Source organism: Oncorhynchus gorbuscha, linkage group LG07 (genome assembly GCF_021184085.1).
Source record: "Oncorhynchus gorbuscha isolate QuinsamMale2020 ecotype Even-year linkage group LG07, OgorEven_v1.0, whole genome shotgun sequence".
NCBI lineage: Eukaryota > Metazoa > Chordata > Actinopteri > Salmoniformes > Salmonidae > Oncorhynchus > Oncorhynchus gorbuscha.
The window spans coordinates 50,101,043-50,117,920 of NC_060179.1; the positions used below are offsets into that span (position 1 = coordinate 50,101,043).

The following is a 16,878-nucleotide window of genomic DNA, read 5'->3' on the forward strand; positions in this document are numbered from 1 at the left end:
CAGTGAGAGACAGAACAACAACAAAAAAATCCAGAGAAACCCATGTCAAAAATGTTATAAATTGAATTGCATTTTAATGAGGGAAATAAGTATTTGACCCCTCTGCAAAACATGACTTAGTACTTGGTGGCAAAAACCTTGTTGGCAATCACAGAGGTCAGATGTTTCTTGTAGCTGGCCACCAGGTTTGCACACATCTCAGGAGGGATTTTGTCCCACTCCTCTTTGCAGATCTTCTCCAAGTCATTAAGGTTGAGGCTGAGGTTTGGCAACTCAAACCTTCAGCTCCCTCCACAGATTTTCTATGGGATTAAGGTCTGGAGACTGGCTAGGCCACTCCAGGACCTTAATGTGCTTCGTCTTGAGCCACTCCTTTGTTGCCTTGGCTGTGTGTTTTGGGTCATTGTCATGCTGGAATACCCATCCACGACCCATGTTCAATGCCCTGGCTGAGGGAAGGAGGTTCTCACCCAAGATTTGACGGTTCATGGCCCCGCCCATCGTCCCTTTGATGTGGTGAAGTTGTCCTGTCCCCTTAGCTGAAAAACACCCCCAAAGCATAATGTTTCCACCTCCATATTTGATGGTGGGGATGGTGTTCTTGGGGTCATAGGCAGCATTCCTCCTCCTCCAAACACAGCGAGTTGAGTTGATGCCAAAGAGCTTAATTTTGGTCTCATCTGACCACAACATTTTCACCCAGTTATCCTCTGAATCATTCAGATGTTCATTTGCAAACTTCAGACGGGCATGTATATGTGCTTTCTTGAGCAGGGGGGCCTTGCGGGCGCTGCAGGATTTCAGTCCTTCACGGCGTAGTGTGTTACCAATTGTTTTCTTGGTGACTATGGTCCCAGCTGCCTTGAGATCATTGACAAGATCCTCTGTGTAGTTCTGGGCTGATTCTTCACCGTTCTCATGATCATTGCAACCCCACAAGGTGAGAGTGGAATCTGATTGATTGATTGCTTCTGTGGACAGGTGTCTTTTATACAGGTAACAAGATGAGATTATGAGCACTCCCTTTAAGAGTGTGCTCCTAATCTCAGATCGTTTCCTGTATAAAAGACACCAGGGAGCCAGAAATATTTCTGATTGAGATGGGGTCAAATACTTATTTCCCTCATTAAAATGTAAATCAGTTCATAACATTTTTGAGATGCGTTTTTCTGGATTTTTTTGTTGTTATTCTGTCTCTCACTGTTCAAATAAACCTAGCATTAAAATGATAGATGGATCATTTCTTTGTCAGTGGGCAAATGTACAAAATCAGCAGGGGATCAAATACTTTTTTCCCTCACTGTATGATATTTGACTAAAACATACTAATTTCAAACCTTGCTTACATTTGTATACAATCACATATACAGGTAACTGCCAAAATAATGGAAACACTTGAGTAAATGAGGGATACAAAGTACTGTATATTGAAAGCAGGTGCTTCCACACAGGTGTGGTTCCTGAGTTAATTAAGCAATTAACATCCCATCATGCTTAGGGTCATGTATAAAAATGCTGGGCAGGTTATTATTTTGGTCATTATTTTGGCTATCATGGCTATGCCCCCATAGGATAACAATACCCCCCCCCCATAGGATAACAATGCCCCCATCCATAGGGCACGAGTGGTCACTGAATCGTTTGATGAGCATGAGAACAATGTAAACCATAAGCCATGGTCGTCTCAGTCAACAGATCTCAATCTTAACACTTATGGGAGATTCTGGAGCGGCGCCTGAAACAGCGTTTTCCACCACCATCAACAAAACACCAAATTATGGAATTTCCAGTGAAGAATGGTGTCGCATCCCTCCTCCAGTAGAGTTCCAGACACTTGTAGAATCTATGCCAAGGTGCATTGAAGCTGTTCTGGCCATGGTGGCCCGACACTTTATGTTGGTGTTTCCTTTATTTTGGATTTGGCAGTTACCTGTATCTCTATTATGCTTGGGAATACATTGGAACAGATTTCCATAATTCAAATTTTACATTTACATTTAAGTCATTTAGCAGACGCTCTTATCCAGAGCGACTTACAAATTGGTGCATTCACCTTATGACATCCAGTGGAACAGCCACTTTACAATAGTGCATCTAAATATTTTAAGGGGGGTGAGAAGGATTACTTTATCCTATCCTAAGTATTCCTTAAAGAGATGGGGTTTCAGGTGTCTCCGGAAGGTGGTGATTGATTCCGCTGTCCTGGCGTCGTGAGGGAGTTTGTTCCACCATTGGGGAGCCAGAGCAGCGAACAGTTTTGACTGGGCTGAGCGGGAACTGTACTTCCTCAGTGGTAGGGAGGCGAGCAGGCCAGAGGTGGATGAACGCAGTGCCCTTATTTGGGTGTAGGGCCTGATCAGAGCCTGAAGGTACTGAGGTGCCGTTCCCCTCACAGCTCCGTAGGCAAGCACCATGGTCTTGTAGCGGATGCGAGCTTCAACTGGAAGCCAGTGGAGAGAGCGGAGGAGTGGGGTGACGTGAGAGAACTTGGGAAGGTTGAACACTAGACGGGCTGCGGCGTTCTGGATGACTTCGAGTTGATTTGTTGGTGGTTTTACAGTATTTTATGTCCAACAATAAAATTAATATTTATTTTTTACTTTGGAGGGCTGATGTAAAGGAACATATAAACCAGTGGCATTGAAACTTTTTCACCTGGGACCCCATTTCTTCCCACAATAATTTCTGTGGACAATTATTTTTGCAAGAATTTCTCATGACCCCAACCAACCAAATCCAAATCTAATGACAACCATAAATCACATTTTTCAAATAAAACTTCCCTCATTTGGAGATAAATGGAGGAGGGCAGGAGGGAGAAGACAATACAAGCTTCATCTCACATTCAATTTGATCACTTACACTAACAGCAAGTGCATTCAGGTGCAGCAACACCTCTGATCTTACAAACTCCTGCGTTTTTTATCAAACAAATAAATAAATAAACAATGAAGATAGACGCGTTTTGTGGAGTAACAAGATGCTAATGCATTCTGACTACAAAGCATTTTAACTGTAACCGTGTTTTGGATGTCAAACTCCTCCTAAAGCCCACAGTACGAAGGAGCAATGGAAGATATGAGGTGATAAGTATTTAAAGCCAAATGACTCATGGAGGAATAAAAACTGAAGCATTTACCTGCAGCTTAACTGCCTCCTACCAGCTTAATGATTTCAGAGGAAATGGTGTCTCTTAAAATAACCACGCAAGTTGGGCCTCCTGAACTTTGCGGTATAAAAATAACACTGGCGTCGCTCTGAGGATAAGGAGGGCTTGTCCTACTGAGTTTGCTTGTTGTGTTCGTTAGAGCACTGTCATCGCCATCGCTTTGTCTTAAGCATAACTTTTGACAGGGTTTCTGTTTTAAAAAACAGACTATTTTAAGCTGTACTTAGAGAAAATAGGCAAAAGACCAAGAGGGCTGGTTTTCCAACTTTTTCTTACTGTTGAACTGGAAACCATTGATGATAGTATTTTTTTATTGTAGCTCATAAAAACTAGCTCTACTTATCAAATACCAACAGTGACTCATGTGGAGACAGTTCCTTAACAACGTTTAAGCCACTAATTATTCACATCCTTGTGTAAAACTCATGACCTAAACAAATGTTGACTACACATATTCGCTCCATGGGTCAACATGGGGTCAGCTAAGTGGTTAAGTCTAAATCAATCAGACACTCATATGCACAATGGGTCTATAGTGTAGCCCTAACTAAGTGTATGTCCAATATTATGCCATAGAGACCATGTATGAACTTTAACGTTGGCAATATCTAAACTATCCTAATTACAACTCTAGAAACAATGCTACCCACCATGCCAATACTGGCTCACTTTTAGTCATCTTACTAACACCAACTTTATTCCACACCTTTTTATATTCTTCACTATATACCACTTTTCCATTGGCCAAACATGGACAAATCTGTTAATAATAGAGAACTAGCTTTTAAAATATTGACATGGTCCCTGTTAGACTATCACTGTCCAGTCACGTAGCCAGCCCGGACGCAGGGCGGTCATGCTCTTTGGAAAGTGAACCGTGTGGGTTAGTTAACAATAAGGCTATAGCTCTTCCTTACTGTGCTCATAAAGTCAGAAGAGTATCCATCTGCAAACTCTACTGTACAGCAAGCACTGGGTTGGGCCTTGTGTCGCCACACACACTGCGTCGGGAGCGGCGTGGCCGTCCAAAGAGCAATAGCCATCTGCCACTTTGGCAACTCCACTACAGCTGCCAGCTTATCCCTTTCACAGAGTGAGCTTTCCCTTACAATTGGCTTTACGCAATCAATACAGTCAATATAATGCTTATAATAGGGTTGGGCTCAATTCAGGCTCAATAAGGCAGTCAACTCAGGAAGTGATTTGAATTTAACATTCAGACATTTTTTCAGTTTACTGAAGTCATTGAAAATAAATGCTTTTTTTCGATTATTGAATTGTAATTTTTGTTTACTTCCTGATTTGACTGCCTTCAATTCGAATTGATCCCAACCCTGGTCTCTAGGTATTTCAGTTAGTCACTGACATCCATTCAACAGATGTTGTGTTAGAAAAAGAGGGTATACAGAGGTATACAATACAGGATACAGGAGAAGGGTTGTATTTCTGTTGAGGGGTAAAAGGAGGTAGGGAAATGTAAAGGAATAAAGAGGGGGTTACTTACAACAATGTGTGCTGGTGACGGGGATCGGGCATCTTTAAGTGCTTGTCTACTTTGAAGACTTCCGTGGTTAACATCTAGCAAGGGCCATTTCATCTGTAGGTACTGTATGGTGAGAAAGAAACAAAATGGACAAAAAAAGAAATACATGTTACCAATGCATAATGTTAAAAACCAAAACATTAACACAAAGGAATCAACATTCTAAATGTGATCACATGATTTAGAACGTAAAAACAAACTCAAAAGCAAGCAGATGGGGATCCCAAAGCGGGTGACACACATGGTGGGTTTTGCCTCGTAACATTATGTTTTCGGTGTCATATTAGTCAGAAAAAACTACTACAGTAGATTGAAACCATTTATTACAGATATGTTACATAAACATTAAAAAAGAGAACTACATGTCCTAGTAGTTTGAACAGGATACAGTAGTTGTGTTGTAGGGCATCCATTCAAGAATTAGAACCGTTCCAAATCTTAGGTAAGCTAAATCACTGCTTATATGCCTGAGAAGGCTACTGTACGTGGATTATGGGTTTAGAATGATTTGATGCCATAAATGTGACCACTCTGAGATTCCAGGTGACTTGAATGACTTTTATTGGTCAGCCTCATAAAACTGTGCACTGTGGATCCACTGGCCACTATTATGGGTCTGAATCCACCTAGTGACTGTCCCAGTGAATGATTGACTTGTCTTTATTAGGCCTGAGTGACATATACACAGAGAGCGAGATTGTGAGATTGCGAGAGCTAGAGAGAGAGAGAGAGAGAGAGAGAGAGAGAGAGAGAGAGAGAGAGAGAGAGAGAGAGAGAGAGAGAGAGAGAGAGAGAGAGAGAGAGGAAGTGGGGGGTGAGAGAGCGAGAGCGGGAGAGAAAGAGGGGGAGCGAGAGAGCATGAGATGAAGAGAGAGAGAGAGAGAGAGAGAGAGAGAGAGAGAGAGAGAGAGAGAGAGAGAGAGAGAGAGAGAGAGAGACTTACACGAGACATAGAGCATTTTCTCATAAATTGGGTAGAGCCCTTTAAATCAGATGACATGCCAATTGCTTTGGCGACATAGTCTACCATATTTAGTTTCCTGACGAGGAAGGAAGGAGGAGGAAGAACAGTTGCTCTGAATTATGAGCTAAGCCACCAGGGAGAGCAAAGTCTAAACCATTGTAAGACAAACTTTACAGGGGCAAAACCATCATAAAGAAGAAGCCTAGCATCTTAAGTATTGTGACCAATATCTTCCTTGTTAACAGGTCATATTGACAAAAGGTACCTTAAAAGGATTCAAGGATACTCATATAATGCAATAATATTATAATGCAAAGCATAATTTCCCCCCACTCATTCCACAACCCACAGCTGAATGCTTTCCCTTCTAGACATCTATTTGCTGTGCCTGCCCTTTGCTATGGCTAAAGCTCCTACTCCATTCTGACCCAGTGATCCTAGGGGATGACCCTGCTATCGGCTGTGACATAGTCTCCCTAACAAATGTCAAGGCCACCTAGTCGGAGGGGGTACAAACTGAGGTCACCTCAGCTGCCTGCGCTCAGAGAGGGCCCCCAACATTAGTTAAGTTACTGGGGGGTCAACAGGGTGAAACAGGCACTTATTGTACAGTGTGAAAAATAGAACTACTAAATATCAAAGCAGGGCACACTGTGTAAGACCTTTCCATACCACTTACTGCAAGAGAGTACATTCAAATAGGTAAGCAAACAATATGTCCAACAGTGATAGGAGTTCCCTGAATTTGCAGGTAGAGCTGTGCACACACTGATGGGAATGCGGACTGTCCAAATATTGAGGGCAAAATACACTGTCACAAAGAACTATAAAACCCTGTACATTTGATGTACATGTAACATGAACAACAACTAAATATACACAGGGAGAGCAACAGAAAACGAGCGCAACAAGGTCAGATAGGAAAACAGACTCCAAGCCAATAAGACAAAATGAAGAGAGGAAAGAGAAAAAGGTGAAAGAAATATGGGGTCATTAGTAGAGCCAGGACGATCATTTGTATCATGGCAAGGAAACAAAACACAAAGCAGATTTAACTTCTTAAGGAAAACAGCCCTAATGTTGGAAACAAACATCACTATGTGTCATCCAGAGTCACATGTATTTATTTATTTATAGCACATACATACAACAGGTTTTTAAAGGACCAAAGAGTTTGGTCTGCTTCGTGTTTTTTTTTTTACAATACTGGTATCGTCACAGCCCTAGTCATTAGAGTTGGCTAGTAGAAACACAAGAGGGTTACGGACTTGTTCCTTAACCTTGAGACCACAGGCAATGCTCTCTCTAGCGTCAAGGCCGGCGCATCCGTAAAGTATGCCGCCTCATAGCACACTGGGTCCCCCCCAAAGGAAAATTCTGACAAGTCAAGTTGGCCTTGTATCTTGGCCTCTGATGCAATCGGAACATCAACCGCTGGGCTAGCTAGGATTCTGGCCAAAGAACTCATCCAGAGCTAGCATTGGAATGTTGTCATTCCATCTACGTCTGTGTTCCTATCCTTATCCTCTAAATAAAACAATCACAATGGCCCTCCTGCTGCCCTGATATCCGATGACAACAGCTCGTTTCTTGTAGCCTATTCAATTACCTAATCAGAGCAAGTCTCTGTCCTCTAAGTATGGGCCTGTGCTAAAAGAAATCTGTACACTTCTACACTATTGCTGTGTGCATCTGCCTGTCTGTGGTTGTTACACATCAGCAAGAGTTTGTGTTTGCGAGCATGTGGCACGTGTGTATTTGTGTGTGTGTGTCACGACCTTTCCTGAGACCGTGGCTAAATCAGTGGTAATTAGCGGAGAGTTCACCACGGGGTGCATGGCTGTGGCTTGTGCTGGAGGGAGTTATTGACTCCCGTCCTCTGGCTGGCTCCACAACCACTCATTTATGACCCCCACAAGGCTTTTACTGCAACTGTCTTTGTTTGCGTTTGTTTGTGCGTCGAAGGGTGGAAAGTACGACTTGTAAAGCTCCAGTGTTGTGGTCTTGTGATTTTTACAGACCACCCATATTGGGTATCAATTGCCACGAAGGGGGGTGGAGTGTTGAGAGTGATGGTACCACTGTTATCTATGAGGTAACTCAAGACAGCCTATACTGGTGCAAGAGGGGCTGGTGGATGGCAGGTTACGAATTCTGATTCCAGTCATGGGAAGGTCTTATCATATACTAGACTTGCCAAATGATTGTCCAAGTTGAGCACACAGATGCACACAAATATTCAGACACAACCGCAGGGAGGCCTTCAGTGAGGGGACATCCCTTAAGCCTCTGTCTTGAGGTGGTGGGTGAAAGGTGACACTCCAGAGTGTGGCGCCGAAGCGGAGAAAGGAAGAGAGCACATGCCCTAACAGGCGGCTCCACTTCAGCCTGCTATTGCAAATGTTCTCACACGCTAATCCCTCCTGTAGGTTTTACAAGCATGCCAAGGTGAACGGAGCCCCGGCGAGTGCCAAGCTTTCCGACCCCACCTCCACTTCCTCCCCATTTATCCTCCTCCTTCCATCCAACTCTTACTGACGGATGCTTCGCCTGGGCTTGAGTAGGCCGTGACCCCTGACCCCCCCTCGGTCTCCCGGCTCCACCCATAAAAAACTCTCCCACTATTAGGGCCACCTTGGTAACTCAAGAGCCATTCCAATGTGACAAATTGCTTTGGCGTTCCAGGATAACTCTCTCGCCCCCCACCTCTTCTTCCTCCCTTTACCCCCATCCCCCATCTCTCGCCCCTAAGAGCCACCCAGAGTACACACTGTACATCAGGGGCTTCCCCCCTTCCCTCCCTCTCGCTCCCCCTCTAACCCTCTGCCCCTCCTCGCCTTGCCGAGCCCCACAATGGGAGCTGAATGACTCAATTGTCTCTGATGAAGTAAAAGACAAGGGAGTCCTCTAAATCCTTACAGAGGGATGAACTCTCCCTCTCTCGCCTGGAGATTTCCCATAGTGACAAGCAAACTGGCTAGAAAGGGGGTGAGAGTGAATGATAGAGGGAAAGAGGGTGGTCTTAAAAAATAGCCCCAAGCCCCCACATTTCACTACCAAGGTCCAACTGCTGGACTGTCTGCTCGCCATATTTGAGTGACTGATGCAAAAGTTCAGCTTGGCATGGTATGAGCTGCTGAATGTGACCCAGACACACTAACTTTCATCACAATGCAAAGAAGCTGAGGCTAACCCAGTGCCATCCGTTATACAGAAGGACACAGAGGGAGACAACAGAGTGCATTGTGAGTGCTCACACATCATCCTCACATGTCCACACCATAAGTTGGGTGATAGAACTGAATGTTTGATTTGGAATATGAGAGGACTCTTATTTCAAATATATAACAAATAGACTACAAGAACATTTTAACCTGAAATAGTTTGATACATATGTCATTAACACTAGTCTAACGCATAATGTTACTAAAGCACTCCCAAAATGTATTTATTGAAAAATAAGCTAAGCAAATCAAATCCATTAAAATATTCTCATGCACAATTATTAGCTATAAACTAACTATGTATACTGAGTCAGCTACCCTGAATTCTGGAGGTGGTCAATGCTGTGAAACCTGTTCTTGTTGAAACCCCATCTGACGTGTTTATTACAAGCAACCGGAGCCTCGGCACATACCGACTTGTTCATATTGTTTTGGATTAACAGCAGAGGCTTTTCCCCAATCGGACAAATAGGGCTCCTAACGTGCCAAAGTGGCTCGGAACCCCGGGAATATTCCCAGCGGGACTGCGAGAGAAGATGAAGCGAATCTCGGTCTCAGGCCGAACGGGGTCCAGAGGCATTCCTGCCACATAAACAATGTTAGGGGGAGATCGACGGAAGAGAGAGCGGGAAAGAGGGGTGAGCAGCTCGGATTTACAGCCAACATATGGAGCCTGGGTCTTGCTCTGGAGACCTCGGCAGATCCCCGGCCCATCTGTGGCTGTGTGGGCTGCTGCCTCATAGTGCAGTCATGACACAGCCACCACCATCCAGACATACAGTAGTAGCAGTGGGTGTGTACCACACACATTGACATGTAGGCTACAAGGAGCAACACATGTGCATTCACACAGTGACACATGCATGTACACATACACTCAAATAAAAAAAAAGTTTTTTTTAAATGGTTCATGCTTTGAAAACAACAGGTTTAGACTAACAATGAAATGCTTACTTACGGGTTATTTTCCAACAATGCAGAGTTAAAGATAATGATAAAGCTACCTGCATGCACACACACACACACACACACACACACACACACACACACACACACACACACACACACACACACACACACACACACACACACACACACACACACACACACACACACACACACACACACACACACACACACACACACACACACACACACACACACACACACACACACAACTGAACACATGCTCACACACACACACACACTGTGGCTAACTGTTCATCATGTTCAATGACACCCTAGGGACCCCCGGGATCAGAATAACAGCTTGCAGATTACACCAAATCAAACAACAAATTTAAAAGAGCTTTATTTGTGTTTGCTGTGCCCAAAACGAGTGAGAGACCCAATCGAAACAGAGTAAATCCCACTATCCCAGTGTCAAGTCCTATTGGGGTTGAGTTAGACTAAAGGTCTGAGAAAGAGTATTGTTTAGTTAACTTCATGTTCTTCTAAGGACAGCTGCTACATTCAAAAAATACTTGAAAATTATGGGCAAATGTGTTTCCTTCTTGACATTTGTGGGTTCCTTTGTCTAGGCCACAGGTGCAGGGGTTAAACATACACCCAATTGTTGGGGTGGGAACAGTAATTTTCTGTAATTGGGGGGGATAATGCAATCCAGATCCTTTGAAATCCCCCAGGTCAAAAGAGAGACCTTTTCTCAATCTATAGGATACACCACACATTTGAGAAGGAAGAAGAACGATATAAGCAGGCAGAAAGTGAGGGGAGTAGAGGGAAGAAAGTCCAACCAAAACTGAGAGAAGGTTAGTCGACGAGAGAGGGCTCTTCATGACTGATTTAGTTCTTCTAATACACATTTTATGAGTAAATAAAAAAAGTCCCACCAGCTCTGATAGCCAGAGGCGTTTTGCAAGCAGGAAAATAAAAGTGGAATGTGGGAAGGCCTGGGGTTTGTGTGCCCTGGGGCGGGGAAAGGGGTCCGCTGGGCCTGTATTTACTCCAAAGCCCGAACCGTTAGGGGATTCCACAAGGCCCTGACAGCGCGGGGCCGTCGACCCACTCCAACCCCCCCTTCCCCCCTTCTCGCGCAAGATAAACTCAACCTGACACTTTTATATGGACGTTTTTTTAGGCCCCCGGTCCCGCCTCCTGAATCCTCTAAACATATTCTACGGACTGTCTGAAAACAACGTGGCCAAAGCCAAGCTGGTTTCAAAAGAGTTTGAGACATTGTACTCTTCAATAAAAAATGTTTATTTTGGAATAGATTATTTTCTTTGTTTTCTCAAAATGTGTCCCTGAACCCTTTCCTTATCTGTCCTGTTCTGGACGTTAACTCTGGTCTCAAACACTGGTTCATGAGATATGTGCAGTCTTGCTCCTACACTGTTTACTTAACAGGTGTGGACAAAATGCGCTATTCAAACACCAGCTGATTTGCTGGAAATTTTCTAAAGATTGCGCAACACATATTCAACTAAACTAAGGAATTAACAAAAATCAATAACAGCAGTAAAATGCTCCATTTGAAAGACAAAAAGCATCTGAACCAATGAGAAACAAAACTGATTGGCTGATGGAGCTGGAGTAATCCAATCCCACTTGGAAGAAGAAAGAACAGTCACAGACATACTGGGGCAAACACATCTTCTCCAAGGATGTGAAATCACCCCAGACTCCAAATTCTTGGTGGATTTACGGCATACAGACTCAGAAAGTAAACAGTGTTGTATTTCTCTGACTCCCCCTGTCTCTGCCTCCATGTCATTAAGGGCATCTCTGGGCCTGTCTATAAATAGAGCTGGGAGGCTAAGGACTGCAGGGCCTGCTGTTCCTCCGACAGACCCGGGACACTAATGAACAGCACAGGCATCTTTAACATCGGGCCTTCCTGACTGGCTCTGCTCTCAGGTACTGCTTCGATCTCAGCTTCTGTCTCCAGTTCTCTGACTGTTACTTCTCACGTTTCTCCACCGCCCATCTCTCAATGTCAATGTCTATGTCTGGGCCTCTTCCCAGACATATTTCCAGCAAATAGTAAATACACATAATTTGTAAACTATATGTCGCATTGGAAGAAAGCATCTGCTTGATGACTGTACTATTATTGTTGCAACACTAGTCTACAGAAGCCCAGAGTAACATAGTGAGTGTGGGCAGTGAGAGAGTGAAATCAGGGCTGAGATGAGAAGTTCATGTCAGATGCAAGTCCTGCTGCCCGGTGGATTCTCATACATACTGACCTACTTAGCGGCTACGTGAACTCAGCAAGCTCACAGCAAGCTCACAAATATTAATTTCCCAAAGTTTGTGCTTCAGGGTCTTTAGATATTTTTGTCAGATGTTACTATGGAATACTGAAGTACAATTACAAGCATTTCATACATGTCAATTACATGAAGTTGATACAGAGTCAATATTTGCAGTGTTGACCCTTCTTTTTCAAGGCCTCTGCAATCCACCCTGGCATGCTGTCAATTAACTTCTGGGCCACATCCTGACTGATGGCAGCCATTCTTGCATAATCAATGCTTGGAGTTTGTCAGAATTTGTGGGTTTTTGTTTGTCCACCCGCCTCTTGAGGATTGACCACAAGTTCTCAATGGGATTAAAGTCTGGGGAGTTTCTTGGCCATGGACCCAAAATGTCAATGTTTTGTTCCCTGAGCCACTTAGTTATCACTTTTGCCTTACGGCAAGGTGCTCCATCATGCTGGAAAAGGCATTGTTCGTCACCAAACTGTTCCTGAATGGTTGGGAGAAGTTGCTCTCGGAGGATGGGTTGGTACCATTCTTTATTCATGGCTGTGTTCTTAGGCAAAATTGTGAATGGTCTCAGGATGCTTTACTGTTGGCATGACACAGGGCTAATGGTAGCGCTCACCTTGTCTTCTCCAGACAAGTTTTTTTCAGGATGCCCCAAACAATTCATCAGAGACTTTACCCCAGTACTCAGCAGTCCAATCCCTGCACCTTTTGCAGAATATCAGTCTGTCCCTGATGTTTTTCCTGGAGAGAAGTGGCTTCTTTGCTGCCCTTCTTGACACCAGGCCATTCTCCAAAAGTCTTCGCCTCACTGTGTGTGCAGATTCACTGACACCTGCCTGCTGCCATTCCTGAGCAAGCTCTGTACTGGTGGTGCCCCGATCCCGCAGCCAAATCAACTTTAGGAGACGGTCCTGGCGCTTGCTAGACTTTCTTGGGTTCCCTGAAGCCTTCTTCACAACAATTGAACCGCTCTCCTTGAAGTTCTTGATGATCCGATAAATGGTTGATTTAGGTGCAATCTTACTGGCAGCAATGTCCTTGCCTGTGAAGCCCTTTTTGTGCAAAGCAATGATGACGGCACGTGTTTCCTTGCAGGTAACCATGTTTGACAGAGGAAGAACAATGATTTCAAGCACCACCCTCCTTTTGAAGCTTCCAGTCTGTTATTCGAACTCAATCAGCATGACAGTGATCTCCAGCCTTGTTCTCGTCAACACTCACCACACACCTGTGTTAACGAGAGAATCACTGACATGATATCAGCTGGTCCTTTTGTGGCAGGGCTGAAATGCAGTGGAAATATTTTTGGGGGATTCAGTTCATTTGCATGGCAATTCATCTGATCACTCTTCATAACATTCTGCAAATTGCCATCATACAAACTGAGGCAGCAAACTTTCTGAACATTTATATTAGTGTCATTCTCAAAACTTTACACACACACACACACACACACACACACACACACACACACACACACACACACACACACACACACACACACACACACACACACACACACACACACACACACACACACACACACACACACACACACACACACACACACACACACACACACACACACACACACACACACACACACACATTGGAGCAGTTTAGACTCTATACTCATGAGGCCCATTCCCTATGCAGGCCAGAGACCCATTACCAGGGCTCCAGCTCAAAATCCAGAATGGTTCCAGGACACATGAATGGTTTCAGGACACAGGCATGGAGCCCTACACCTCCAAAACTGTGAAGACAGTTTGCGCTACAGCAGTTGCAATACTCTGTACTACAGTTTTTAACAATCACTTTGGCACTAATTTTAGAACCATGTGTTCATTTTTCAAAACTCTAGACACAACACTCAAAACGGTCATCACACGGTCATCACTTCAAAACATTGCATTGTGCATTCATATCTTTAAAGAAACCTTGCACTTGCAGAATCATGGGTTCAAATAACTAATTTATCATGAAATACCATAGGAACATTAATTTAGATCACCCACACACAAGATACCAATAGTTTCACTGTGTAGTTGTTCGTACAATCATTACATATTGTAGTACAAAATATGTGATACATGTTTCATTATGCTACTACACGTAAATACATCAATGTAAAAGGACTCGTAGAGAGAATACTACAGACACAGTGGAATCATTGAACAAAATATGAAATTTAGTGATGAAATACAATAAAATCACAACATAGGTTTCTTTGAATCAAAGCAAAAATAATTAGCGACAAAAAAAAGAAAAAACAGTTAAAGGTCAACTGCAGTGTTCCTCACCAGGCTTACTGTAAAACATCACTGCAGTGTTCCTCACGAGGCTTACTGTAAAAAGCAAAACAAAATATTTTTTACTGTATATTTCCATCAACCCATCACAATGGATGTTTTCATTAGCCAAACATCTTGGGAAGAATCTTCGGTCATGGCGAATCCAGGCCTGACACTGGTCTGCCGTGATGTCATTGCATGCGTCATCCATGGCCTGGAGAAGGGTGGCTTGTTCATGAGGGCGCCTACCTTCCAACTCCATGTGGAGAAAAAATTCCTCAATCGGGTTAAGGAAAGGAGAGTATGGGGGTAAGTACAGGGTGGTAAATTGCGGATGGGCCTGAAACCATGCTTGCACCATTTGAGCATGGTGGAACCTGACATTATCCCACACAATGACATAGGTCATGCCATCAGCTCTACAGACCTGATTTAGCTCATCAAGGAAGGTTACATTCGAACAGCGAATCATGTGGCTGCCTGCAACTCAATATGTAGAGTATATAGAGTAGAGAGCTTTAGATGTTGTTCGACCAAACATTAGACTGGGCAAGATGCGTAACCTAAGCAACTTTGACCATGGTATGATTGTTGATGCCACACATGGTGATTCCATCATCTCAGAAACAGCTGCATTCCTGGGATTTTTACGCAGTACAGTCTCTAGAGTTTACAGAGAATGGTGCGATAAACAAAACACATTCAGTGAGCGGGAGTTCTGTGGGCAAAACACCTTGTTCATGAGAGAGGTCAGAAGAGAATGTCCAGACTCATTCAAGCTAACAGAAAGGCCACAAATCCTCAAATAACAGCTGTTTAAAACAGTGGTGTGCAGAAGGGCATCTCTTAACGTACAACACCGTGAATCATTTTGGCTGTTGTGGAGGCAAAAGTGGTCCTACCCAGTACTAGATAGGTGTACCTAATAAGGTGGCCGGTGAGTGTACAGTAATGTCAAATATGAAAACATGGTCTGGAAAAGTGGCACATGGGACCATAGAAACAGTGTCTGATAAAGAATAATGATGAAATATTACATCCATAGATAATGTAGTACAATTGGTTCATGTTCCATGGTAATAGGTGTCAATGGATCTCGTTATCCTGAAACTTTCATGATCTAATATTGTTTGTCAGTTTCCATAAAACTATGCGTATACATAAAGCTAAGATCATTTGTTCATTGAACTAAAATCACCTGTTCAAAATGACACAACTTAACATCAAACTATTACCATTTCAAAATTAAATTCACACACTACATCTGAAATGACTGTCTATTCATTTCATTACAATGATCTAACTATCAATTGATACAACTGCTCAAAATGATAAGTAACTGTTGGGTATCCAAGCAATTGGAAAAAGTGGTATAGTTTTGAAAAATTGGCATTTGGTTGTGAGTTTTGTGTCTAGAGTTTTGAAAAACGACATCAAGGTTCCGAAATTAGTGCTAAAGTGATTGTAAAAAAACTGTAATACAGTATCCTACAGAAAACATCCTCATACCTCCATCAGATTAAGCCTAGTTTAAACACATTGACTAATCTGCCGTTCCTGAGGGCCATATGATCTTACTGACTGTGATACAGGAATAATTATTTTTCATCCATTAAACACACACACACAATATAGCAGTAGGAAACTAGCTCTTCACTGTCGCGGCTTAATAAATAAATAAGTAATAAGGATGTGGTTATTGGAGCTCATTAAAATGGAGGATGCTGCCGTGACAACAGGACCCCGGGAGGGTCAGGGAGGCTGCTACTTGGGCCGGGCTGTGTCTGCGTGGGTGTTTCTCCTTCCTGTCTCCTGTCCCTCGGTACCCCACCCAGGCGCCCCCGCCCCTCACCTCCAAATCAACTGCCAATGACTCCCCCCCTTGCACACACACCCCTCTCTGCCTTGTGCACACACACACACACACACAGCTAATTACAGCCTTGCTTAATCACTGGGTGATCTGTCTGACTCTGAAGACATTCTCCTTCACCACCGACACAAACATGGGCACAAAAGCCAATTATTGATGAATCTTTAATAAGCTATTTTACCAACTCCCTGTTTGGCTTTGCTACAAATGTCCCTGTTTGGTTTTCCTAGGAGTTATCTCCACCAGCCAAGGGAAATGTAGTGGAAAGGGAGAAAGATACAGAGGACAGTGTGAGAAATCCTGCTGTTTGTGACCTCTGCCCTGTATAATTTAAAATAAATAAATAATCTTAAAAATAATTTATTTTTTATTTTTGTCACCAATGAGCTGATATACTGTACATCTGAAAACACTTCGTTACTCCCTTCTTCATACCTCTTCTACGAGCCCCTTAAAAACGGACAGAAATCCCACACCATGATAATACGTCGATAACGAGCTGAGGCCATCTATTGATCAGTTTCATTTTGCATCTATTAGCTGGGGAGGTGCGGCTCCGGGCCAAAGCGGGCGTT

General features: G+C 43.4%; 1 protein-coding gene across 29 annotated transcripts in view; it reads right to left on the reverse strand.

Annotated features, from left to right (window-relative positions):
- Positions 1-16,878, reverse strand: part of LOC124039973 (transcription factor 7-like 2) — a 100,590-nt gene that overhangs the window by 60,462 nt on the left and 23,250 nt on the right. For all 29 annotated transcript variants that reach the window (XM_046356583.1, XM_046356594.1, XM_046356595.1 and 26 more), the window contains exon 4: positions 4,674-4,775. In XM_046356583.1, coding sequence (XP_046212539.1) covers positions 4,674-4,775 — 102 coding nt within the window. The remainder of the gene's footprint in view (positions 1-4,673; positions 4,776-16,878) is intronic.